This window comes from Xiphophorus couchianus, chromosome 7, assembly GCF_001444195.1.
Source record: "Xiphophorus couchianus chromosome 7, X_couchianus-1.0, whole genome shotgun sequence".
In the NCBI taxonomy this organism is placed as follows: Eukaryota; Metazoa; Chordata; class Actinopteri; order Cyprinodontiformes; family Poeciliidae; genus Xiphophorus; species Xiphophorus couchianus.
The window spans coordinates 3,645,532-3,671,915 of record NC_040234.1 but is presented as its reverse complement, the minus strand read 5'-3'; the positions used below and the strand labels follow the sequence as shown (position 1 = coordinate 3,671,915).

The window sequence follows — 26,384 nt, the reverse complement described above, 5'->3', positions numbered from 1 at the left end:
TATAAAATTATTTTCTAGGGAGCTTTAGCCACACCAGGGCACCAAAACTGTGTCGTTTCTGGATAAAGTTGCCCTTAGATATAATAGACACAAAGAGTCTAGCTAGCTAGCTACAGGGTATCTGCAGGTTTCAGTCTGTCAAATTTAAGACTTTTTAAAACTTTTTTCATGCCAGCTTGAAATTTAAGACAGAAAAAACTATACATATAAGGGCTGATGAGGAAATTCTGCTGTATTATAATCATACTAATAAAAACAGACATTTCTGGGGTTTGTGGCTCTTGGCAGCAGATTTGTGTTTTTCATGCTGCATATGGCTCTATAGCCATATCCCCCATAGTGCCTGGCTGAAAAGTGTTTTTCTTTTACGCAGAATGTGTCTAACCACATATGGAGATCTGAACACAACTGAGCCAGTGGCAAAATGAATGTCGTCCATTTAAATGGTGATAAAGCTGCAAATACGCATGACAGGCGCAAAACAGCTAGCTGGCTATCAAAGGTATGTTGGCAACTACTTTTGGACAAATGTAAGTTGTCCTAATCTACGGAAGAGGTTTAGGGCCACCGAAAAAGAAAAAAAAGAATTCTGAGATTAAAGTCAGAATTCTGACTTTCTGACTTTAATCTCAGAATTCTGACTTTAAAGTGAGAATTCTTTTTTTTTTTTCGGTGGCCCTAAACCTCTTCCGTACTCATCTGACAACTTACATTTTGTAAAGAATTTAGGAGGTTTTAAGGCCTTAAAGTTAGACAGTAATTTAAGGTTTTTTAAGGCTACGCAGACACCTTTCACAGGTCACCAATAGTGCATGAATACAAGAATGCCTTTTGTCTCTGAATTAATATTCACATCTTAGAGTAGGAACGAACAGGGAAATGCTGAGTTGAGCCACTTACTTTAAAACAAGTCTAAAGAGAACAGCTGTGGTCAGGATGACAAAGTTGGAGAACAGCACTGCCATGGCCTGGAACAACAAGAGAAACAGCAGAGTCACTGCAGGTCACGGAGCAGAATGACAAACCAAGACCTTCAGAAAGAAAAGAATGAAGGATCGAGGTCTGACACACAGGAGGAACTCTGGCTTTACTCCACAAATAATCACACTGAATACTTGAGAAAAGGTTCCTTGGCCTGTATGATGCCGTTTGTTCACTAATGTTTTCTAAAGAACCTCTGAGTTCAGAAACAAGCTGGATTTACAGAGACTAAAATATGCACAGCTGGGTTTACATATCGCTGAGGCCAATTGGATGAAATTCATTTTATTTAGGGGTGTTGGAGTGAAAGGGGGCTGGCTAAAAAGACGCTTCTTTAAAGATTTTTATTGTAGAAAAGCAATCATTTGTTTTCCTTCCACTGTAGTAAAGCTCAACTTGGTCTACCACATAAACCCTGGATAAAATAAAACAAAACAAATAAAATACACAAATTAAAATAAAATAAAGCTAAATAAAATACACAAAATTAAATTAAAAGATAAAATACACAAAATAAAACAAAATACACACAATAAAAAAATAATAAATTGGGAAGGCACAGTGTGCTGGGCCAGACATTAGAAAGGGGTTACATGGGCAGTAGCCCAGGGCGCTGTGTTTATGGGGGCACCAAAGACTTTTTAAATTTGTGCTTAAATGAATATATGTGTTGTATTGTACTTTATATAAAAGTTGTAGAACCATATTAAATGATTCTACAACCATTTGAATTTTATTAAAAGTCTGGGAATTTTCCGAATATAAATAATCCTCAAGTATTTGAAAATGAAGAAGTTATAGTAATTTTTTTAGGAATATATGGAGCTGCTGTTCAGGGAACGTATTAAACCCACCATGCATCAGTTCATGCATAAGACTACGTATTGTTGTGCTGTAATTTTTAATAGTGGACGAATTTGCCTATATAAGATGGGGCACCAAAAGTGGCTCCAGCCCAGGGCCCCACATTTCTGTAAGTCCGGCCCTGAGAGTGTGTGATGAGGATCCTGATCTGACCGTTTACCCACCGGCTGCAGGTAGGTCATCACATAGAAGATGATGAGGTTGTCCAGAAAGTAGAGGAACGCCGGAACGGCCCACTTCAGGGAGATCAGGAAGGAGGAGCTGGAGGCGCAGCCCAGATCTCTGCATGATCGTCCCTCTGAGGACACACACACACACACACACACACACACACACACACGCACACAACATGCTGGTATGAATTTTTAATGCAACATTTTTACTTTTAACTTGAGCTGCACCTATATTTTTAAAATATCAGGACATATATAATAAAAAACTCAAATTGTTAGTAACAATGCTTCCAATCCATAAGGGCAGATCTATTCAGTATAATTCTATGCTTTGTGGTCTGAGTGACATAATTTATATCTATTTAGTTCACATTATATGTATCTATCTTATACTCTTCCTTGCACTGACTGAACAAATTAAAGTTGTGATGTTTTTTCATGTTTGACCAAACTTGTGAAGCGTTTGGTGTATTTAGGTGTGCTGTACAGGTGCAACGTTATCAAATAAATTTGTAATTCAATACATTTATGTGTGCTTACAAAAAATTTTATCAATACAACAATGTTTTTCTATATGGGATCGGTATCAGCTGATTCTAAACCTCTGATATCAATATCGGGAGTGAAAAAAGTGGATTGGTGCATCCCTACTTTTAACCCAAAAAACAACAATAATCTTCATATTTGCCCATCTGATTCTACTTCTTTAAAGAACAAACAAGCAAATGTAATAAGAACTAGCCTGGTGGCTAACAACTAGCTGCCTGAAAACATGGTGAGTTTTAGGCTGTTATCTGTTCTCAGACACAGACATCTGCTGAAAGCCTCTCCCTAAGCAGAATCAAGCCACACAGCCTGGAATACACAAGCATGATAAAAACATGCCACATCCACACTATGAGTCTATGAGATATGGGACAGAGATGATGAGTGAAACAAATGTCAGAGTGTCAAAATGTTCTGGACTTGAAATGGAGCACAACTTCTCTAAAACGTATATGATTACAGTTAAAGTGACACACTCATCAGATGTGTCAGGTGACAAGAGGAGTGAACAGTGAGACTGGTGATAAAAATGGCGGGGAAACCCACAAACACAGCAGAAAAGCAGCACAAAATGTCTTAATTTATGAATCTCTGGCAAATTCTTTCTCTCATTATTGTGGCTTTTTGTACACAGAAGCAATTTTGATGATTCTGTCCTGTAGCAAGAGGAGTTTTGTTTGATTTGATTTGAAGAAAGCAGTGTGTGTCTTTTTATTCAGTGAATGTAAACTTCTGTTCTCCATTGTAAATACTGAAGATGCACCAATCCAATTTTTACACTATTAATACCGATACCAATATCTTGAGGTTTAGTATCGGCTGATACCGATCTGATACAGATTGGTATTGCTGAATTGATTACTCAAATTGCTGTGTTTCAAAATATTTCTATTTTTAAACAAAATGGGTTTTTTTTTAAAACAAAACATAGATGTACGGAATTGAGCAGTTATTTGATAACTCTGCATCAGAACAGCACACTTAAACACACCAGTAGCTTCACAAGCTTGGTCAAACATACAAAAACAACACAACTTCAATTTGTTCAGTCAGAGCAAACAGGAGTAGAACAGTGAATATAGAATAAATAAAGAAACAAAAACAACAGGTTGACTACGTTGGTCAAATATGTATAAAATAAACTGCAACAAACATTCTTTCAATTTTTTCAGAAAGAGAAATTAAGAATTCTAAATATAATGTAAAATAAATAATAAAGCATAATGTCGCTCAGAGCACACAGTGCAGAATTAGACAGAATAGATCTGCCCTTATGGATCGAGAACATTGTCACCGATACCCCATTTGGAATTTTTTTCTATATCGGGACCGATACAGATATCGATATTGGAACGTGCATCTCTAGTAAATACCATGACAGCGATGTTTTTACCTCTGACTATCACTCTGACTGACATAACCAGACAGAAGAGCAGCTTCAGAGCTTCAGCAAGCAGGTTCACAGATGCAGGGAGGAAGTCATACTTGTTTTCTGAAAATAAAGTAGAAATAAAAATAAGCAGCGAGATGTATTACTAATGAAAGAGATCAAATCTTTTTTGTGGATGCCCCTGCTGGAGACAACTGTCTCTTACATAGACACAGAGTTTATTGTCATTCAGTGTTACGTTTAAAAATGTACATCCTGTCGCTCACCGGCGTTTGCTGAGAACTTGAGCAGCACGATGCGACTCGTCCCCAAGGTAACGAAGCCCAGGCCGAGAGCGAGCGTGTAGGCCGAGGAGCGGGAGCAGAGCCTGGGGCGGGGGCAGCAGCTCACCATGGCTCTGGCTGGCTCGGGCGCAGGAAGCTGCTCTGGGTTCACCTCTTCAGACCTGTCACACAAACAATCAGGCTGCTGGATTATGACTGCAACACTGACGATAAAATTCAACTGGTCACAACTTGTCAGTGCAGCTGGAACAAATAACAGAGGGATTATGTGGTCATAGGGCTAGATGGTATGGCTGAAGAACTTATCAAGACATGAGAGTTTCATATCAGCCGATATCGATAATTGTTGATTGAGTTTTTTTGGTTTTAAATAACTGAAACACTGGCAAACTGGTGGTTCTTCACCAGACATAGTTCGTGTGAGCGTGGCAAGTCTTTGGAGTCCAGTCTTTGAAGACTTGGATGAGTTACAACATTTAATTTCCCTCCGAGTTTAATAAAGCATCTTTTTTAATTGAATTCGATTGAATTGAACTGATGTCACACAATGTCATGAAATTTGCTTAAGACAAACTTTTAGGCCTGCTATTTATCAACACTACATTATTCCAAAGGCCTCAAATGGCCCACGCCCCGCACTGTGGACACCCCTGGTTGAAGACCCAGGACTACACAGTCGAGTTTAGCTTTGGGCTTTTTAACAGAGACAGCTAGCCATTCTCAATCTACATTTAAAAGCAATAAATCTGTGAAAGAATAATCACAGTTATTAGAATTTTATAAAAACAACTTAAACATAATTAAGGGAATAACGCCCGTCTAATCATGTAAAACAGAAATGATAGTGGGTGTTTTCCTGTTCTTTCCTTTCTCTTTGTACCAGCTGCTCGCCGTTTAGTTAGCATTAACATAGCATGACAACAGCTGTAGTTCTATATTAGGAGTTAAAATAAAGTCAGATTTTCTGTAGCAGTTCAACCAGTAAGAACTGAAAGATGTCTCCATGTTTACAGGGACCTACCACTTATTGCTGCCTTTATCCGAAGCATAGCTGAAGCATCTTATTCCGTCAAAACAAACCGACGACTTCCTAGTTAGGGAAAGTACGCGTTCACGACGCAGCTGGCGCGGTGACGTCACGCAGCGAGGACTCGCGCGCGCTGCTAACTCTTAGATATCCTTAGCCCTTTGCTGCATTTGATGGAACTGAGTTGGGAATGACATTGAATATATTCATTATAAAGACATTTTTCTGTTGGAAAGCCCAGTGGATCTGCTTTTACTCTAAAACATAACTTGCTCATTTGAACGTTCACAAATATTGAGTTTAATTATTTATTTAACTGCATTTCATTTCTGCTGCGGCTCTTTAGGTTCTTATTTTGATGGCCAAAATGACTTAGAATTCTGTAGTGTTTTTAAATACAAAGAGGATTAAATAAAAGCTGTTTTAAAAAAAAAATACATCATCTTTATGTAATTTTACAGTTTAAGTCACACAATATTTGAAACATGTACTTATTTACCTGTTTTATAAACATACCTATTGTCTCTATCAAGGGGGGTGGGGGAGTGATAAGATACAGTTTATGATCTCTATCTCCGTTATATCTTCTGGTTTACCATTAAGCTAACTTTGCTCTAAGAGTTAAACCGGAAATTGTCCCTTCAAAATAAAAGCATCACGAGTCAAACAGGAAGTTACCCAAATTTAAAACTAATTAAGCGGTGATGTAGGAAAGGACCTTCTAAGTTATTAGGGCATTTCATTTGTACACGTTTTCAGGCTTTTATCCACATACTTCCCAGGTACTGCAAAATGTTCTTATATTTAATCTTGACTTGTTGTCATGTTGAATCCAGTCAGATTCACACATTACAATATTCATTTCCACTATTCATTTAAATGTTTAAATTTATTCATTTGAACAAATGACAACCATGATTATGATGTTTTTTGGGGGTTTTTTTATTAAGAACGGTTTGGAAAAGTCTATTTTAGACTTTCAGCAGTTTTACTAGTTCCACTGGCAAATTATTTCACTTATAACAAGAAAATACAATCTGCCAGTGGGACTAGTACTTTTGCATCAATATTAAGGATTTTAAAGAAGCCCATATGACTTGTTGAAAAGTTACTTATAAGTTTGGCTTGTCTTATTTCAAGAGTATTAAGATATGTGCACCAGAAACTACAGAAATACTCTGTAATATTTTGTGATTTTGCAGTGAACTACCTTAGTCATTGAGGAAAACACACTTTGAGAGATGTTTCATATTTATTTGTATGAACAGGCATAGTCAGAGCTGAAATTGTTGTTTGGTTCCCAGAAGACCATTCCACGTGAGTGTTTTATGGCTCCATGTTTCCACCAAATGTCCCAGTCGAGATTTACAGCACGTGTATTTTTGCACGGCTGACTTTCCAGGGACATTCTGAGGTTAGATAAATACTTCAGCACTTATTCCTGCGAGACTTTTTCAGTAAAGATGGGACTGGGTACAACCTCAGGGATGACTCAAGATAAAGGACATATGACTTCAATTACAAGATCGAGAAAGCAAGAAAAAAGAAAAACTGCTCTGAGGCACAGTTCATTGCCCCGGTACATACTGTTTGGAAACAGAAGTGTGTGTGCATGTGTGTGTGTCAGTGACAGATAACACACACAGCGCAGCTCTCTGTTAGACCACAGACTTGTGGAGCCAAACAGCATTTCACCTGGAGGATTGATCCCAGACATGAAGCTCTGTCCTGGGATAGGAGTTCACCGTCTCCTGCCCGTCCTGGTTCTCCTGGCAGCCCTGGTCGTTAAAGCGGACCTGCAGAGATCCAGGGAGAGACGCTACTACATCGCTGCTGTGGAGATCAACTGGAATTATTCTGCCAATGATGCAAACAGGTTGGCTGGAAATGTAACTGAAACAGCAAGAATGGTGTTTCTCTGCTTGTTTGTCTGGATAATAGTTGTGTGTTAAGCGTGTAATCTTAACAAAACTGTTAATATAGTTTATATTAACTATAAACTGTTTATTTCGTTTTTAACTGAAACAGCTCAATTTGTCGTCGTTTCTTTCAGCAGTCTTAATCATTTTTGTCTTTGTTCTTTTGGAACAAACTTTACATTGTGACAGCGTTTTATGGCTACTGTAGATAGAAAAAAAAAGAGAGGAGTAAAGTTTCTCTGAAAAATATCCACAATTTTCAAGAAAAATAAATAAATACATTTCTGAGTTTGAAAAGTGACAAATTTTTCTAGACAAAAATGAAAAATTTTCTAGAAGAAATTTGGAAATTTCAAGTCAAAATCTTTTTTTTTACTGCTTTGAAACTTTTTTTTTTCTTTTGGAAGACAGAAATGTCCAAAATGTTTCCCCTCAAAATTTCTGAGTTTTTTTTTTATATAAAAAATTGTCAACATTTCACAATTAAAAATTTTGTTCTTTTCCTGAAGACTTTTGAGACTGCTCCCAAACTTTTAGAATTTTTTGGCTGAATTTTACTCCTATTTTTTTTTCCCCTATTTTGGCCCTAATACACCATTGTATTACACAAACCTATCAGTTACCATCTAAGTTTTGATAAAAAAAGAAAGGTTTTTTGTATCAAACAGATCCAGGAACAAAGAGAAAAATAAAGTAGTGTGTTTTACATTTCTGCAGTTTTGCAAATCATTTGGTAATTTCAAGGCATTAAAGCACAAATGGGAGAGGAAGATAATAAATTATACATATTGCAAATCAGATGTACAATATAATGATGTATGGAAAAAGTTAGTTTCAGGAAGTACTTCAAACTTCAGCTGTGTAATAAGATGGTATTGCCATGAAATTACCAATACAAGTGTAATTTCCTGTTAGTACAATACACGAGGAACTGACCTCTAATTAAATTGTGGTAATTTGATAATGACCAAATTTATTACCATGTAATAATTTGGTACATAAGTGCTAAATGCACTTATTGTGCTAAATAAGTGCTAGGTACATAAGTGTTGTAGACCCAATGATACCTACTTGTTGGATTTTTACTGTCAAACTATAACACCACTGTCATAGAATATACATGTCAAACGTAACATGGGTGATGTTGATGTTCAGGATAGTATATTAGACAAGTATTGAATATTTCAAATGATTGTGAGAGGAAAGTTGTTATTTAAATTTTAAAAAAAGGAACGCACAGAAACACAACCTACATCTGCAAAGTTGAATTTGTCCAAGTGGTATGACTTCCTGAACAACATTGCTTCAGAAAAAGTGGAGATGTTTGACCAAAATCCACATACAATCTGTAACATGTCAGCTAAAAGTGATTCTGCAGGCCGCTGACTGTTTCATCAAATCACATACATGCTTTATTTGTGAGAACAGTAATTTTGCATATGGTGTCACATGACAGTCATCACAGGCTGTGTTGACCACACACATCTAAATAATAACTCATTTCCTTTACCTTTGAGGCGGAGGAGTTGTTTGTTTTTCACCATGACTAGACGTGGAGATTTCCTTCCTGCTGGCTTGCTGATTGATGTTTTGTATTTTCCCACCATTACTCAGGCAGGATCCCACCTACAAGAAAGTGGTTTTTCGGGAGTATGACGAAAACTTCAGCCAGGCAAAGACTCATCCGCCCTGGTTAGGTGAGTGCGGTTGGAGATAAACAAGCGAATGGCCTGGCTTTGATCATGTAGAAACTATGCCTCAAAAGTCGATTCCCACAGCAGAAATATATATATACATTTTTTTAAACAATTTTCCTTAGAGGGAGGGCCTCAAATCTTCCTAGTACTCCTATGAGCGTCTGGTACAAGGCTGGGAATAAATATCTATTTAAAAATAGATATATATATATATTTTTTTTTTTTGGTCAAACTTAAATGTTTTAGATCATCCAATCTTTTTTAGGTCAGACAGGGAACATTTTCAAAAACAAGCATAAAGATAATTTTTTCAATTATTAATTGCAGTGTGTAAAATTGCAGTGTGTAACTTTTATATTATATATATGTAAATACTGTATATATACTGTATATATATAAAATATTTGTTGAAAGTGTCACTATGATGTGACAGTATGACATGGTGCAGATAATCTGTAAAAAAGAAAAAAGGACAGCTTCTCTGCCTTCACCCAGTTCTGACTAGCAACAACTAATCAGAGTCAGGAGGCGGGTCTTAGTGCTGACAATCATGGCCGTGTGCGTGCCGCTCACAAATGTTAGACCTAGCTGGCATAGCTACTGATGATGGCGGATAAACAGTTTTCCTGTAACGGTGAGTTGTTTCTCCACCATCAGCACATTTAGCAGCACATTCATGAGTTGACTGACAGCATTAAGGCCCGCCTCCTGGCTCTGATTGGTTGATTTGGACTGGGAACGGTGTATTACCTCAGACAGCAATAGTAGCTCAGGGAGGAGGTGAAGAAGATCGATCTTTTCACAGATTATTTCGCAGATTAAACTGTCACAACATGGTGACATTTTCAAAAATGTGTATAATTTTTTTTCTTTTTAATAAAATGACATTCTGCAGGCTTACCTTTGAAAAAATATTTTGTTATTATAGAAAATGTGTCTAATCTGTTTTTTGTTGATGAACTGAGGACAAAAAAAAAAGCTCTCTGGATTGTAAAGCTTGCAGAGTCCTGGTCTATGATAATGAAAAAATAAAATACAGAACTCACTTTTACGCTGTTCCACCACAGTCAAATATTTAATAATTACCCAGAAAACGCGAGAGGGGTACCAAACTTGCCCCCAATGTGTTTTCACATTGCGCAAAATCCCAGAACTGCTCGCACACAAATGCAAATAAAGAAACTCGATCCTGTGCCTCTCTCTGCAGGTCTGCTGGGACCCACGCTGAGGGCCGAGGAGGGGGAGACGATTGTCGTCACATTCAGAAACATGGCTTACGGCGCGTACAGCATCCACCCACACGGAGTGGCTTACGGGAAGCAGTCGGAGGGTGAGTTGGGCATTAACCAAGACACACAAAGGTAGTCTCCCAACTGGCGGGGCCAACCCTGAACGCCACACACCGGATTGGGGTTGCTCCTGGCGCCCCTGACGTTAGACCCTTCATCACTCACGCAGCGTTGGCCAATACAGCAAACAAAACTGTTTGTCTTCTTCTAACATATTAACCAGGACAGGCAGGTTATCAAGGCAGACGGTTCTGAAGTCCAACAGGAAGACGACCTGAAGCCTTTGGAAATCACTGTGTGCAATGCAGAAACACAAAATATTACCAAGTGTTTGTGGTTATAGTGCAAATATCTTAGTCCACTGGAAATAAGACAAAACTAACTTACAAGAAACTTTTCAGCAAGATATAGGAGATTGTTATAAGTCAATAATTCCTTAATATTGATGGGAAAAGGACTTGTTTAAGAGGCAGATTATTTTACTTACACAGTAAAAATATGTTGTTTTGCTTGGACAATAAAAGTGAAATAACATGACATGTTATTAATTTCACTTGATTATTATTTCACTTCACACAATTATTTCATAATTGGTAGGTTATTAAGTGACATCGTGCGAATAGAATTAATATTTTTCATCAATATTAAGGAATTATTGACTTAAGCAAAAATGACTTGTAAGTTATTTTTGTTTTATTTCAAGTCTACTAAGATGTTTACAGTAGAAATGAGATTTTGTGTTTTTGCAGTGTGTGTTCTTATGCATGGAAAACAGATGAGACAAATTGTGTATTTTAGAAGATTAAAAAATACAGATGCTGCTTAATTTCAAATTAATTCCTCTATGATTAAGCTGAATCCAAAGAGGAAATGTTAATTAAAGAAATGTTTACAGGAAGGAGTTTATTTCCTCTTCATTCGTTTTAAGGAATTTAAGAGTTGGTCAATAACCTACTGAGGCGTTTGCAAACCACAGGGATGTTATTCATCTAACTGCTAACCATTTAGGTTAAGGATAAAGACTTTTCATCCTCTCATCACTGACATAAACATCCTGCTCATAACCGTTCTTTTTTCCGAGCAGGATATGACACACAGCTGCAAGGATTTTAGAAAACAGGATCTGCTGGGTTGACAAGTTTGAATTTACTGTAGATTCTCTCTGATCTACACTTGGTCAATGTGGTACAGGAGCAAATATTTATACCATGGTCCTCAAAATTCTAACATTCCAGGTTTTTGTCATGTTAAAAAAAATATGGCAAAAAACACAAAATCTGACCAAGTATTTTTGGTTTGTTTCTGGTGCAAATGTCTTTGTACACTTGGAATAAAACTAAACTAACTTCTACGTAAGACATAGAAGCTTCTTTCAAGCAAATCATTTCTTAGTATTGGTAAAAAAATAAAATAAATAGTAGTTTCACTGGCAGATATTAACATGGTATTTAAATCCAGTTCATGGTCTTAATCTACAAAATGTCGGGCAGGATTTATGTCAACAAAAAACTATTCTGTAGCTACTTCAGCAGAACAGTGTGTTTTGAGATAAGGGGTAATTCAGAAGTTTGACGTTAGCTTGTTTTATCCAAACCCAGCGGTGGAAAGTTTCTAACTGTTCAGGTTGAGCTGAAGTTTAATGATTTGAAATTAGTCCTCCAAACATGGCCGTCTCTGGTTTGAAATGCTCACCTTTACTCTAAACTAGCTAAGCCAGCTCTAAAGCTAGCTTCAACGTAGAAATTAGCATGTAAGTGAAAGAAAAGGTTCTTATTTTTTTCCACAGGAGCCAACTACTTTGACAACACGTCACAGAAGGAAAAAGAGGACGACATCGTGCAGCCCAATGGTGAACATGTTTACACCTGGGAGGTGACGCCAGAGGTTTCCCCGCTGCCCGATGATCCCGACTGTCTCACCTACACCTACATCTCCCACCAAAACGTGGTGCAGGACTACAACTCTGGCCTCATTGGCGCTTTGCTCATCTGCAAGGCTGGTCAGTGTTGTGTGTTGATAACTTTGTTCGCTTTTATGAGAATTAAAGATTGGATTTCGTGCCTCTTTGGTCTTTCTTCTGATTAAAGGCACCTTGGACGAATCGGGACAGCAGACCGGCCTCCACAAGGAGTTTGTGTTTCTCTTTGGGGTCTTTGACGAGAAAGAAAGTTTGTACACTCCAAGTGGACACTCTTCAGATGACCACGTCAAATACACCATCAACGGATACACTCGGGGATCCTTGCCTGGTCAGTGTATTGGGTCATTATCGCAGCTTTTGAGTTGAGGGTGTACTTATATTTGCTATATATTTTAGAACTGATCCAAAATGTTGAAGTCGGTATCAATATTGAATTGATACTAACGAAGCAACTAAGACTGATACATTAGTTTCAGATTCCCTCTTGAAATTGTATTTGATTTTTGTACAGTTCTACCACAAAACAGATTTTTTTTAAATTATTTTTTGCACTTTGTTTTACTATTGTTTCTTTTTATCATGTCAATATGTTCTTAAAGAATTTTAATAGGCACTTATAAATGTTGTCCAAATTCTATCCTATGTTTTAACAGAATAATTCAAAGGAAAAATCACAGAAACATATGTCAATATATCAAACAGAAATAATAAAAAGTGTCGGTATTGGCGATGCTGGTAATATATTTACCTGTACAGCTCTAGTATAGAGCACCTGTATAGAGTTTTCAATCATCCCTGAGTTGAGACACTAATGCCCTTCTGTGGCAGCCTGACTTAGCTGGTAGACAAAGTATGCTAAAGTGTACAGTGTTAGCTTAAAAAGGCAGTAGCTGAGCGTTATTTACTTTAAAGCACCAAACTTCAAAAAAAGCTTAAGCATGTCCCGACAGTATATTATGAGACAGATCATTTGTGAAAAAAATTGATCACCTCCCTGTGCTACTACTATCGTTTGAAGAAACACTCCGCTCCCGATCAAAAACAACCCATCAGAGCAAGGAGGAGGATCTTAGTGCTATCAATCATGTTGATATACTTGCTGCTACATGTGCTAATGGTGGAGAAACAACTCACATTACAGGAAAACCGTTTATCTGCAGTTATTGGTGGCTATATTAGCTAGCAGGCTATTAGGAACAAAGCTGTAGTAGAGTGAAGTAGAGGGCGGGATGAGCGAGGGTGATTGACAGCACTAAGATCTGCCTTCTAGCTCTGATTGGTTGTTTCTGATTAGCACTGGGTGAACGCAGAGGTGCTCGATTTTTTTCACGACATAATGCAAAGACGGATATACCGTAGTGTAATGTTGATTAAATATGAAATAAAAATTTCATATTTATGAAATTTAGAATAACTGCCACAAACTGTTGTTCAATGAGTGAAAAATGTCTTTTATTGCCTCAATTCTAATTCAAAAATATATATATTTCTGCTCCAAGCTGTAAGTATATGTGCCCACGCCCCTGTGAGCCTTCACCTGGTGGGCATGAGCTCAGAACCCGAGGTCTTCTCAGTTCACATGAACGGCCAGGTCCTGACGCACAGCGGCCACAAAGTGTCGTCAGTGGGGCTGATCAGCGGCTCCTCCGCCAGCGCCAGCCTGGTTTCTGCCTACGCAGGCCGCTGGCTGCTCTCCTCCTTCACCACCAAGCACATGGAAGGTGGGTGGACCTGAACATTTAAACCAACAGTCTCCATTTTCTTTCCCGCCGGAGCAGCTTGAATGTGTCTGATCGGTTTGCAGCTGGCATGCACGGCTTCGTGGACGTGAGGACGTGTGAAGAGTTTAAGGAACCCGTGAGAAGGATGACAATCTCACAGCAACGACAAAGCAAGGAATGGAAATATTATATTGCTGCGGAAGAAATAGTCTGGGACTATTCAAAGGACAGCAACAAACACATTGATCAGTGAGCAACTTTATTTTGACGTATAGATTGCCAACAGCTGCTTTTGACTATTATGGCCGACAATGGGACTTTAACATCAGGTCATTGGGATTTAAATAAAACTTCACTAATTTCACAACATTGGAAGACTTTTGAGCATCACTGGTGTATTTAAGGGGGCAGTATTATGCAAAATCAACTTTTTTGAGCTTTGCATATGTTTTAATGTTATCAAAAACATACATGTGCTGTTGCCTTCATTCTTTCATGCATGTTTGAGAATCAGTTAATGTGGCAACCATTCAGCTGTGCAAAACACCTGGGCGGACCGAGCGCCGCCATCGAGACGCAGCTGCAGTTTCCAAGCTTCTGAGCTTCTGTCTCACAGAGCAGCCTTCCCCCGCAACTCCACCATTTAGCTCCTTCAGACTAGCCAGCAGCAATTAGCAAACACCTGATGGAACTGCGCATCTGCTGAGCTCATTATAGGAGCTACTTCTCAGTATAACGCTGGTAAAACATTCTTAAAGGGTTAATAGAGGAGTCAAGTTGTGAAGACTTGCTAAAGGCAGTCTTTCAGAAAGAGCAGCAGTTTTTTAAAGAGACAGAAGCCCAATTTCAAGGCATTAAATTATGAAGTCAGATTTATTTAAGTCATATTTGATATATATTATTTTTTATCACAACTGAAGTTAACATAGTTACTTGATTTTGTTCTAAAATGATATTATGTGGCTGGAAAACACCTAATACTGCCCCCTTAAGGTCATGTCCCAGGATTTCACTCTGGTTTAAATCTGGCCTATGATTTAAATTCAAGTTGACTTGGTGTTATTCTAGGAGGATAAATGGGGTCAGTTATCCTTCCCCACAAAGACATGAAAAATGAAAACTCGCTATCTCAGAGCTGCACTAAACATGAGTTTTCTCTCTGTTTAGAGACTTCAAGCTCCAGTACCTGACACAGTCGGCACGCCGTATTGGAGCAAAGTACAAGAAGGCTGTGTACACTTTGTACAAAAATGAATCATTCACTGAAAAGGTGGAAAATGAGCACAGGAAGAATGAGCTGGGCATCTTGGGTCCAGTGATCCGAGCGCAAATCCGAGACATCATCACAGTAAGACTATAATAGAACGGAAAACCTTAAACTTAGGAAACAGGGCATATAAAGATAAACGCCAACGCCAAATACTTATATTCCTAAATTTGGTGCTGGTACAATATTAAACAGAATTGCAGGAACTCCGTGATCATTTTTTGCAGATTAGATTATGGCTTCATGCACTTTCTTCGTCTTTCCCAGATTGTTTTTAAGAATTTGGCCTCGAGGCCTTACAGTATCTACCCACACGGCCTGACTGTAGAAAAGTCAGAGGAGGGAGTCAACTATCCAGAAGGAGGTATGGATTATTCCCCAGATAAGACATCAAACAAAACATAACAAATTTTAAATACGTGAAATGACGAAGTTGCTGGCGACATAATCAACCAGGAAACCAGACCCATGGCGTTCGGCCAGGTGAAACGCACACCTACGTGTGGAAGGTTCTGGAGGAGAACGAGCCTCTGGATGGAGATTCCCGATGTCTGACGCGGATGTATCACAGCGCCGTGGACACGCCGCGGGACATTGCGTCGGGCCTGATAGGACCCATGCTCATCTGCAAGAGTCAATCCCTAGATGTCAGGAATGTACAGGTCAGGACCATGGTTATGATCGTTGTGGGTTTTTCATTATAGTTTAGATTTATGTGGTTGTGACTTTTTATTTGTCTAATTTAGCTTTAATTAGTTTTTTGGAGTGTGTTAGCTACTTTTTATTAGTCATTGTTAGTTAAATATTGTTTAATTTTAGTTTAGTTTTTATTAGTTATAGCAGTAGGTTTAGTGTTTTGTATTTTTGTTAATTTTTAGGTGCACAATTCAAAAAGGTCAAAGTGTTATATGTATGCATCCATTGGGTAATGAATAACCAACAGAAGATGCCATTTTCAAAACATTTATTCAATTATTGCTGTTAGCTTTAGTTAACTATAATAACTTTGGTCAGGTTATGCAATTTCCTGTTTGGTTTATTTATCTAGCTCCAAATTACAACAGAAGCTTTAAGGAACTAATAGTTACAATCCGAGTCCAGGTGCAGCTGGATCATCATCAAAATTTTGCTTCAACTGGATTTTTCAATTGAAGAATCCTTCTCCACAGAGTTACGTCATCTAAAGGAAGATGTGCAGAAGAAAAGACCTTTAACATATTCAACTTAAGACGACACAGAAAAAAAACAATCTGCATCTATCTATCTATCTATCTATCTATCTATCTATCTATCTATCTATCTATCTATCTATCTATCTATCTATCTATCTATCTATCTATCTATCTATCTATCTATCTATCTATCTATCTTATCTCATCTTTGTTCATCAAAGATGAGATAAGAAGTAATTGAAGAAAACAAATTCCTTTGTTTTTGCAGCTGAGAGCGGACAAGGAACAGCATGCTGTGTTTTCAGTGTTTGATGAGAACAAGAGCTGGTATCTGGACGAAAACATTCGCCGTTGTTATGATCAATCCAAAGTCAACAAAGCCGACCCAGACTTTTATAAGTCCAATGTCATGCACAGTGAGTCTTACTGCTACCACAATACAGTTAACAGCACTGGCCTCGATAACAGTAATGATGAAAGGAAATAAAGTCTTCATCCTTTTAGCCCAATGTAATATTTATCTGTACTAACATGTACTCTTTAATTGTAGGGACTTCTTGTGTATTTCTTCCAGCTGTTTCTCAGACAACTAATGTCCATCTACTTTCAACTTACAGCAATAAATGGATATGTGTTTGAAAGTGGCCCTGATTTGGGCTTCTGCTATGGTGAGGTTCCAACTTGGCATGTGTCCAGCATTGGAGCACAGGACTACATTCAGACAGCTACTTTCTATGGCCATTCGTTCGAGCTGAATCACAGAACTGAAGACATTCTCAGCCTCTATCCAATGACTGGAGAGACCATCAAGATAACCATGGACAACATAGGTGACAACAGCCAACTACAAAGTCACTTTTTTTATCCCTTTGTTTTACCTGGAAAACTTGTTTGCCGAACATTTGTATGTGTATTTGCCTCACAACAGGTTTCTGGCTTTTGGCGTCATTGAATACTCATCAAACAACAAAGGGAATGCGTGTGAAGTTTCAAGATGTTGAGTGCTACCGCGACCTCCAATATGAGTATGAGGAGAATGACATGAATCGAGTTGATGAATTTACTCAGTGGAAGCCCCCAACTTTTGAAGATGTCAAAAAAGAAAAGGAGAAATCAAAATCTGTACCCACAGAACCAGTGGAGGTCGATATGTACACGGACATGTTTGCGGACGAGTTAGGTCTACGGTCGCTGAGGAACCAGTCCAGTAACTCAGATGTGGAGATACTGGACTTGAGTTTATTTGAGTATGATGATATTGATGTTGCTCCTATGGTCGGCGATACTAGTCCTAATGTAAAGGACACAAAGAATAAAACTGAGTTCTTTTCAAATCAGACTGCAATGAATGATACTCAGTTGAAATATGTAGACAACCAAAATATTACAGAACATAATTTGCACAACAGCAGCATTAGTAAACATGCAACCGCTGTACAGAAGAATAGGACTCAGTCATTCCTTGACAATGACACAACTGTTCTCAACAATGACAGTGATTCACTGAGCAATCAAAGCACAGCAACCATCAACAGGACTGTTGCTGTAGTTGCAGTCAGTCCAAATAATGCTAGTGTTACAGTTGCTGGGACAATGAACTCAACAGTTCTCAATGGTACAGGTTCAACGCTTCTCAATGCTACAAGTTCAATAGTTCATGGAAATGCCTCTTCAGACAGTGTGAACATTTCCACTTCGTCCAAACTACCCACCTCTATCACTATGGGAGCACTACAGACGGCCAGTCAACTCACAGGGAAACAAGAGTCCACCAATCAGACCATGCCAGTACAATCACAAGACACTCCTGAAATCACTGCAACATTAACAACAATTACCAAAGATAAAAGAACAGATTCAAATCCATCTGGCAGTAGTAACACCTCTATGGACATACTCTTTCCCAATGAGAAGGAAGTGCAAATCACTCGGGGCGATGCGTTCCTTTACAGCGGGCACGCAACTGACACCGACATCGACCCAATCAGCAGTCTCTGGTTTCAACAGACTTCAACAGTTGAGGATGACTATAACACATCAACTGATGTGCCACCCGTTGGATTAAACCAATCACTGTCCCTTTTAGGACTTGATGTCAAGGAAGTTGACAACAGCAGCATGGTCAAAGATAACTTCACCAGCCTTGAGTTGGTGGAGACCGCAGGAAACAATGAGGGAAACTCTTCAAACATGACTTTGCAGCAAGAGCTTGGGCTACAAATGAATGCTACTGAAGGTGTGAGTGTTTCTGCCAATTCCAGCCTTGGAAATGCAACACATCTTTTAAACGTAGATAAGCTATCACAAAACGGTACAGTGAACATCTCCAAATCAAGTTCAGTGGGGAGGAGCTCCGAGAAAGGACTTCTTCCTGGGGAGTTGTTCAATACTTCTTCAATGGAAAGTTTCTCTAACGAGACTAGAGGTTCATCGAACCATTCTCTCTCTGGTGGTTCTGTGAAGCTGCTCAGTTCTGATGAGTTTGGTTCTTCAGAAAGTAGTGAGGAAATATTTATCTATGTTAAAGAAAACAAATCTGAGGCAATCAAAACTGTCTCCTTGAGCCCAGAAGGCCACAACTGGACTTATGATGGAACTCACTCCATGGTACCTGGGGAGATTCCTGATCACATGAAAAAATACTTTGAGAACGAAGCACTACGAACAACTCCAACTCCCAAAAAGTACAAAAAAGTGAACCTCAGACAAATACCCAAGAAAGGTGAAGGCATGAAAACAAGGAGGAGGAAGGTCTTCAAGCCTCAGGCCAGGAGTGGCTCACCCTTTTCCCCACGAGGATTTAACCCAGAGTTCAGCCCCCGTGGGGCAAGGCCCAATGCAAAACAGCTTGTCACCAAGGAGGAGGAGTTGATTAACTTCCCCATAGTTATTGCTTTGCCCCGACCTGATTTCAGTGACTATCAGCTGTATGCCCCTGGAGATGAACCAGAGAAAACTGATATGAATGAACAAGATGTGACACAAAATGAGTATGAATATGTGTCGTACAAAGACCCCTACAGCAGCCATGAGGACATTAAGAATCTCAACCTGGATGAAACTACTAAATACTACTTAAAGTTATCAGGTCCTGATGTCAGGACATACTTTATTGCTGCAGAAGAAGTTGAATGGGACTATGCTGGTTACGGACAGAGGTAAGCTCACAAATAAGAACATGGAGGAGACATATTTTGGGAAGGGGAAGATTTAAATACACAAAAAAAGTACTTAGTTTATGTGATGTTTGTTTTATTACCACAGGAGACACGATAAGTCGCAGCAAAACATGCTAGAGACCAAATTCACCAAAGTTGTTTTCCGAGGTTACCTGGATGCGAGCTTCAGCACTCCTGATCTCCGCGGGGAGATGGATGAGCATCTAGGCATCCTTGGGCCTGTTATCAAAGCCGAGGTTGGACAAAGCATCATGGTAAGTTAGCTGCTCTCAGAGGGATTTTGAATTTTATTCTTCATTTGACTGCTTTTTCACTTATATACATGCATGATTCAAATTTGGAGAAAATAAACTGACCGCACAAGGCATTAAGACTAAAAGTAAAGACTAAAAGTAAGCGACGTGTACAGTGTCACCCTTTAGATTGGCATCTAAATTTTACCTTCAGGACTTTATACTCCCTCTAAAAATGCTTAAGATAGCTTATTTTAATAGTTCAAGCACACACAAAAAAGATATTTATTAATGAGCACAGTGGAGAAGGTAACGTCTGCAATCATCCTTATCTCTACTCTTGGCGTTGCAGTCAATCCCCATTAACGAAAATGAAGGGGGGTCACACCTGGATTACCTGCTTTGCAAACATCAGCGAAAGAGGCGTGACATTTAGCATTGTACCTCAGCATTTCAACTTCCCAAGTAGCATTTTGCGTCAAATATTTTAGCTATGCTCTAAGAGAAAACTGAATAGGTGAATTTTATACGCATAATTTTAAATTACGTTCCACCGAAAAAAAAAGAAGTGGGGGTCCACTGTACTAATAGCTAAGCAAAGAAAACTGTCTTTTTGCTGTAACTGAGTAAACAAACATACAATAACTGTGTTGGATTGTGACCTTTCTGCGATAGAATCAATCATTGTCTCTTGTTTTATAGAATGTGTTCAAAAACAACGCCAACCGTCCATACTCCCTACACCCCAATGGGGTTTTCTATACAAAGCAGTTTGAGGGTCTGTCCTACGAGGACGGCTCCAAGCACTGGTATAAATATGACAACGAAGTTCAACCCAACACCACCTACACATACATATGGAAAATCAGTCCTATGGTTGGGCCAGCTCCGGAAGAGTCTGAGTGTCGGACTTGGGCGTACTACTCTGGTGTTAATCCCGTAAGTAGTTACAGTTTACCAGAGGAACCTTCTTCCTCAGTTTTGTCACGTCTCCTACATACCCAGTGATAAACAAGCAGAGCTTCTTGCCTGATTTAAACCCCTTCATAGCTTTCCCCGACCTGTCTGCTGTGTTTCTTGCTTCTCTAATGTTTGCTGACAAAACTCTTAGGCCTAAAACAGATCAATTGTAGCGATGTGTCGACGTTTGTGCCATGGAGCACTCATCAAATTTTCATTTGGAAAACAATGTTATAATATTATTCGAGTCAATAATATTTCTAACTCACAAAATTCCGATAGAAAACATTGTGGTTTGTGGCTGGATAGTTGCACCGTCTAAAGATAAGGAAAAGTTCAAGAGGTATGCAGACTTCGCAACACACTATATAAATAATGTATTTCTAATACATTTCTTGCAGGAGAAGGACATTCACTCCGGCTTAATTGGCCCTTTGCTGGTGTGTCGAGAGGGAACTCTGAAGAACAAGCCACTCAACACGAGGGAGTTTGTGCTGCTTTTCATGACCTTCGATGAGTCACAGAGCTGGTACTACAATAAAAACCAGGAAGTTATGCAAAGAAAGTACCGAAAACAAGTTTGGGATGACTACGACATGGAGAACCTCAAGTTCCACTGTAACAATCCATGACCTTTTTGTCGCGTTCAAACCAAATCAATTCATTTCAGAAGCGGATGATATGACAAGATGGTTAAAAGATATTTTAGAGCCTGGAGGAAACAATTGTCTGCTTTCTCTGTTTTTTTTTATGTAGCCATCAATGGAATAATATATAGTCTTAAGGGCCTGAGGATGTACACCAACCAGCTTGTGCGGTGGCACCTGATCAACATGGGTTCTCCCAAAGACGTTCACAGCGTTTACTTCCATGGGCAGACGTTCCAAGACGTTAAGACCAAGCGCTACAGGCAGGCTGTGTTTCCCCTGCTGCCTGGTGAGAAACAGATTAACTCCTCTACCTGTTCATGTAAAGAACATCCATGTTGTGTTTGTAACACATTGCTGGATTTTTGCAGGGGGCTTTGCAACTCTGGAGATGTATCCATCCAAGCCTGGGCTGTGGCAGCTGGAGACGGAAGTTGGTCTAAACCAAAAGAAGGGGATGCAGACGCTCTTCCTGATTCTAGATAATGGTGAATACAGCTTTGCATAGTCGTATATTGTAAATTTATTTTTTGAGCCTAAAAAACTGGCAATTACAAGTAGTTTACATTTTGGGTAGAGTGACCCACACAATTGTTACTCTTGCTGGTAAAGATACGTACGATGTTTTTGACCCACCAATCAAAATAGTTGAAATTCAAAGTATATTTTTTAAATTTTTTAATATAGAATTTAAAACATTCCATATTTTTAAATGGAAAAATGCAAAGGGGTTATATTTAGAATTTTTTTATTTGTACCTGCTCATACACAAGGGTGATAGACAGCGCTAATACCCTCCTCCTGGCAGCGATTGGTTGTTTCTGACAGAGCTGTGTGTTTGTGTAGATGACAGCAGGTCCATAGAGAGAAGGCAAAGGAACTATTTTTCACAGATTATCTGTGTTATGTTACACTGTCATGACAGTGACAGTTTTTTGAAATATGTACAAACCTTGCTTGCTTTAAAGTTACAGACCGCAGCTTTAAATGCACTTTTGATAAATTGTTGAATTTTGATCGATTCCTTTTGTTAAACTCAATTATTCCTTATATGAATTTTGCTTAAATTTAAAAGCTACATTTCTTTAAAAAAATAAAATAAAATAAAGAAGCGTTATTATGCTTTTGAAATTAATGACGAATTTATTGTGAACTGTTTTTTTTCACAAATTTTTGACAAGGGTGCTTGTTAGTTGTAAATTTAGCAAAGAAATTGTTCATCTTTTAAATACAGTCAATCCAACAACACATTTTGGAGTTGAAGAACTTTTTTTTTCCTTAACCAATTGTCTTACACTGATGTGTTGTATTTTAGCCATGATATTTTTTTATATTTAAGATTGCTACCATCCTATGGGTCTTGAGTCAGGCAGCGTGAAAAATGACCAGATCACAGCCAGCAACTCAAGAGGTAGTCATAACCCTCCTGATATTCTACTCCAGCCAGCCACTTTAAAAATATGAATAAAAATATCTGTCCACATATTAAGGAAACTGGGCACCCCATCTTGCCAGGCTAAATAACCAGGGTAAATACAATGCATGGAGCACAGACAAGAAAGGCGACTGGATTCAGGTAAGAGTTCTGTATTTTTCAGTCTATACATTTTCGTTCTGTTTGTGCTGTATTCAGTTTGTTTTGGAAGTCAGAACTTGGAACTAGACAGGAAAGACTTTCTGAATGGTGGGATTTACCTTGGCGCTAACTACTATTAGCAATACGAGCCAATAAAAATATTGTTCAGGCTATTTTTTGTATTTAAACACAAAAGGAACACATCCAAAGATATGTATTTTACTCTGGCTTTCGCTAGTTTAGTGAGATAAAAACTGTCAGAAAAACTTTCTTATGGAAGCTGCCATATTGGATACAAAAATCTGGATTTCTCAGTAGGTCAGCTTTTCCAGTGTTCAGGGGGCATTCCTGTTGCTTTTCCAAACAGGAACTAGGAATATCTGACTTTTAAGTACAAAAGGAAAGTACTCAATATACTTAATCTATCACCTGTGGACCCCCGCTGTAAGGTGGACTTCAAGCGGCCAGTTGTGATCAGCCAGGTGGCCACACAAGGAGCCTGGCAGTTCTTCCGGTCCCAGTATGCCACAAATTTCTCCATCTCGTACAGCAACGACCGCCGCAAATGGATCTTTTACAAAGGCGACAGCAGGGAATTCTGGAAGGTAGGGATGCTTGAATCATTCACTTTCGGAATGAACACACGCATGATCACCTGCTTATGCCCCCGTGTTTGTCCTGGTGTACTCAGACGTTTCAAGGAAACGAGGAAGCCTCTCAGACAAAGAAAAACACCTTCTTTCCTCCTTTGATTGGACGGTTCATTAGGCTCCACCCTATCACCTGGAATAACGCAGCAACAATCCGCATGGAGTTCTACGGCTGTGAGCTTGACGGTAAAACTTTTGCTTAGCAAGTTAATGTGGATGAAAGTCAAAGAGATACTAGTTTGGTTTGCTGTGTGTTTTATGTAATCTCCAACAGCTGGACTCAGGAACCCAAATATTTTTCTTATTTTGGTGGCTTACCACTTCCAACATCTACAATGTCAAAACAGGCCCTGTCGCCCGATTGACCACTGTTCTTTTCTTGGACAACTTTTGATAAGACATCCACAACTGTAGACCAGGAACAGGAACACCCAACAAAGAGGGTCACGTTGAAGATGCTGTGATCCGGGATTCAACCCATCACAATCAGATCTTTGTTAAACCTACACGTGCTCATTTTTCCTGCGTCTAGTTTTTTGTGGACGAAAAAAAAAAAAGCAATGACTTGCTCATTGTTTTATGCCACTCAGAGCAGGTCCCATGATGAAAAGATAAGTGTTACTGTGTACTTGTTTTACTTTTCAGTAGTCATAATGTAATGCCTGATTGGAGTGTTTTATGTCACAACTATCTACATCATATCTGAGATAGACATGTTAGGGTTCAGGTACATATGAAGAAAAGTTGGTTCTGCTTTTAATTACAAAATGCTGCTCATCATCACACAGCATTGGCTTCACTGGTCTGCAGTTACAGCAATAGTTACACTGATTCCAGATTGTTGGACACAAGCGCCAATCAAATCACTATGACCGTAGGTGAAGCTCTCCTTGGTTTTACTGTAGCTCCAGGGCTTTTACAAAGTAAGGAGCACATTACTTTGCTCCTTAAAGTTGTGTATTTCATAAAGATTGTTGAGGATCAATACACTTTTTTGAAATATATATGCACAGCACTTTTCATAAAAGCATGATTCAGTGCAAGCTACTTTGAGCAATTCAAAAGGAAAGAAAAAAGAAAGGTAATCAATAGTTGACCTCCCCTTGAACTCCACGACCAGCTACATGCTAACCTAATGGTTAAAGCATTGAAAGATTATGCCTGTCTATGTTCAGGCTGCTCCGTGCCTTTGGGGATGGAGAGCGGGCTGATAGAGGACAGACGCATCACAGCCAGCTCAGAGGAAACCAGCTGGTTCAGTGGACACTGGAAAGCCTCTCTCAGTCGCCTCAACAAGCAGGGTTCCATCAACGCATGGAGAGCTAAGGTAGTAACCACTGGAGACATTTCAGTTCTGGAGGAATTTTATCTGATTTTATCTAATCACTAGTAATGGATTTTGACACTTCACACTTATGCACTTCTTCATGTTGGTCTTTTATCCCAATAAAATGCATTGAAATCACTTGTTGTCATGTGACAAAATGGAAAAACTCCCAATAAAAATAGTTCTAATTTTGAGTAGACATAAATTGGGTAATGCCTTGGAAAATATGTCAAATATTTCACAAAGCGTCCTTGTGCTATGTTTTACTCAGCACAGTGACATGAACCAGTGGCTCCAGGTGGAACTGCCTCGCATTAAGAAGATCACAGGCATCATAACACAGGGAGCCAAGTCTATGATGAAGGAGATGTACGTCATCAAGTACGCCCTGCAGTACAGTGACAATGGGATACACTGGACGTACTACATGGACGATGATGATGTGACTGTAAAGGTGAGTCGATGAAAATAGCGCAGGTATGTTTTCTCGGACTGAAGCTTTCCTTGATGTTGAAAGACGTTCTCTCTCTCTCTCTCTCTCTCATACACACATCTAGATGTTTGACGGAAACTCAAACAACAACAGCCACGCGAGGAACTACATCTATCCTCCCATCTTCACTCGCTTTATCCGAGTCGTCCCCAAACGATGGTGGAACTCCATCACCATGAGACTCGAGCTTCTCGGCTGCGACTTTGAGTGACATGCTCGTGAAAACACGGGGAAACACTAAATAAATGTTTAGAATGTAGAGGCAGACATGCAGAATTATTACCAACCCTGGAACATGTTACAGTTTTGTCCCTTTACAGCCACAAACATTAACGTAATTTATTGAGATCTCATACCAACACCAAGTCGTTCATCATCTTCAGATCACAAGATTTAAAATAAGAAATGTTTTTTATATTTATTTGCATCTGGATCCAACATTTAATATGAAATGTATTTGTTGCAGTGAAATAAGAAAAGAGTTTGTTAAAGGAAGAAAAGTTAATCTTACCAGATGTAACAGGGTAAATGTAATATACATGTGTGCAGCACATCTTTCAGCACTATGTTAAAGTATTTTCTGTAAAATAAGTAACCAGAAGAAAAGTATACTGTTTGGTAAAGTAGTTCAGCATTTATAGATCTGTCCAACCGGATGACCAGAATGCAAAAACAAATAATCCACAAACTAACTTCTTCAAACAAAAAGAAAAAGAAAAAGAGAAGCAAAAATCTGATAGAAACATGTGACAACAGATAAACTTTTTCAAGATATTTTTAGAATTTGCATTTTATTTAACCAATTTCTATATCATTTCTCGTTAGAAAACTTGACTGGAAGTTATTAGCAAACTCTCCCCTGACCACTAGATGTCAGTATAACTGTTACGTCATCTTCCCTCATGAGCTATAACACAAATTAGACACCACTTTTTTGTGTGTTTGCAATATATATATAACATTTTTAGGCTTACAAATACAATAGGAAATGGAACGGAAGTAATGTATATATGTAAGTAGATGTGTAATTTATTATGTTTTAATAAATATGATTCCTGGCTTTGTGTA

At 38.7% G+C, this 26,384-nt stretch overlaps 2 protein-coding genes across 2 annotated transcripts in view; one reads left to right on the top strand and one right to left on the bottom strand.

Annotated features, from left to right (window-relative positions):
* slc35a5 (solute carrier family 35 member A5) overlaps positions 1-7,064 on the bottom strand; it is a 12,456-nt gene extending 5,392 nt beyond the window's left edge. Inside the window, exons 1-5 of the mRNA XM_028022081.1 lie at positions 6,961-7,064; positions 4,221-4,399; positions 3,958-4,056; positions 2,010-2,143; positions 901-968 (exon numbers count right to left, since the gene is read on the bottom strand). Coding sequence (XP_027877882.1) covers positions 901-968; positions 2,010-2,143; positions 3,958-4,056; positions 4,221-4,347 — 428 coding nt within the window. The 5' untranslated portion in view covers positions 4,348-4,399; positions 6,961-7,064. The remainder of the gene's footprint in view (positions 1-900; positions 969-2,009; positions 2,144-3,957; positions 4,057-4,220; positions 4,400-6,960) is intronic.
* f5 (coagulation factor V) lies at positions 6,754-26,384 on the top strand. The gene is made up of 25 exons (XM_028022069.1): positions 6,754-7,141; positions 8,799-8,881; positions 10,089-10,211; positions 11,957-12,169; positions 12,258-12,419; positions 13,591-13,812; positions 13,896-14,061; positions 14,980-15,160; positions 15,347-15,443; positions 15,536-15,741; positions 16,520-16,667; positions 16,869-17,081; positions 17,180-19,409; positions 19,516-19,684; positions 20,366-20,602; positions 21,025-21,241; positions 21,380-21,559; positions 21,642-21,758; positions 22,610-22,681; positions 22,761-22,846; positions 23,296-23,451; positions 23,538-23,682; positions 24,672-24,823; positions 25,095-25,277; positions 25,381-26,384. The coding sequence occupies exons 1-25, from the start codon at positions 6,981-6,983 to the stop codon at positions 25,525-25,527; spliced, it is 6,066 nt and encodes a 2,021-aa protein (XP_027877870.1). The 5' UTR covers positions 6,754-6,980; the 3' UTR covers positions 25,528-26,384.

Coding starts and splice junctions, on each gene's coding strand:
- f5 (XM_028022069.1), top strand. CDS start 6,981: ATGAAGCTCTGTCCTGGGATAGGAGTTCACCGTCTCCTGCCCGTCCTG. Junction 19,685..20,365: donor AGGTTGGACAAAGCATCATG/GTAAGTTAGCTG, acceptor CTTGTTTTATAG/AATGTGTTCAAAAACAACGC. Junction 23,452..23,537: donor ACAGCAGGGAATTCTGGAAG/GTAGGGATGCTT, acceptor TGGTGTACTCAG/ACGTTTCAAGGAAACGAGGA.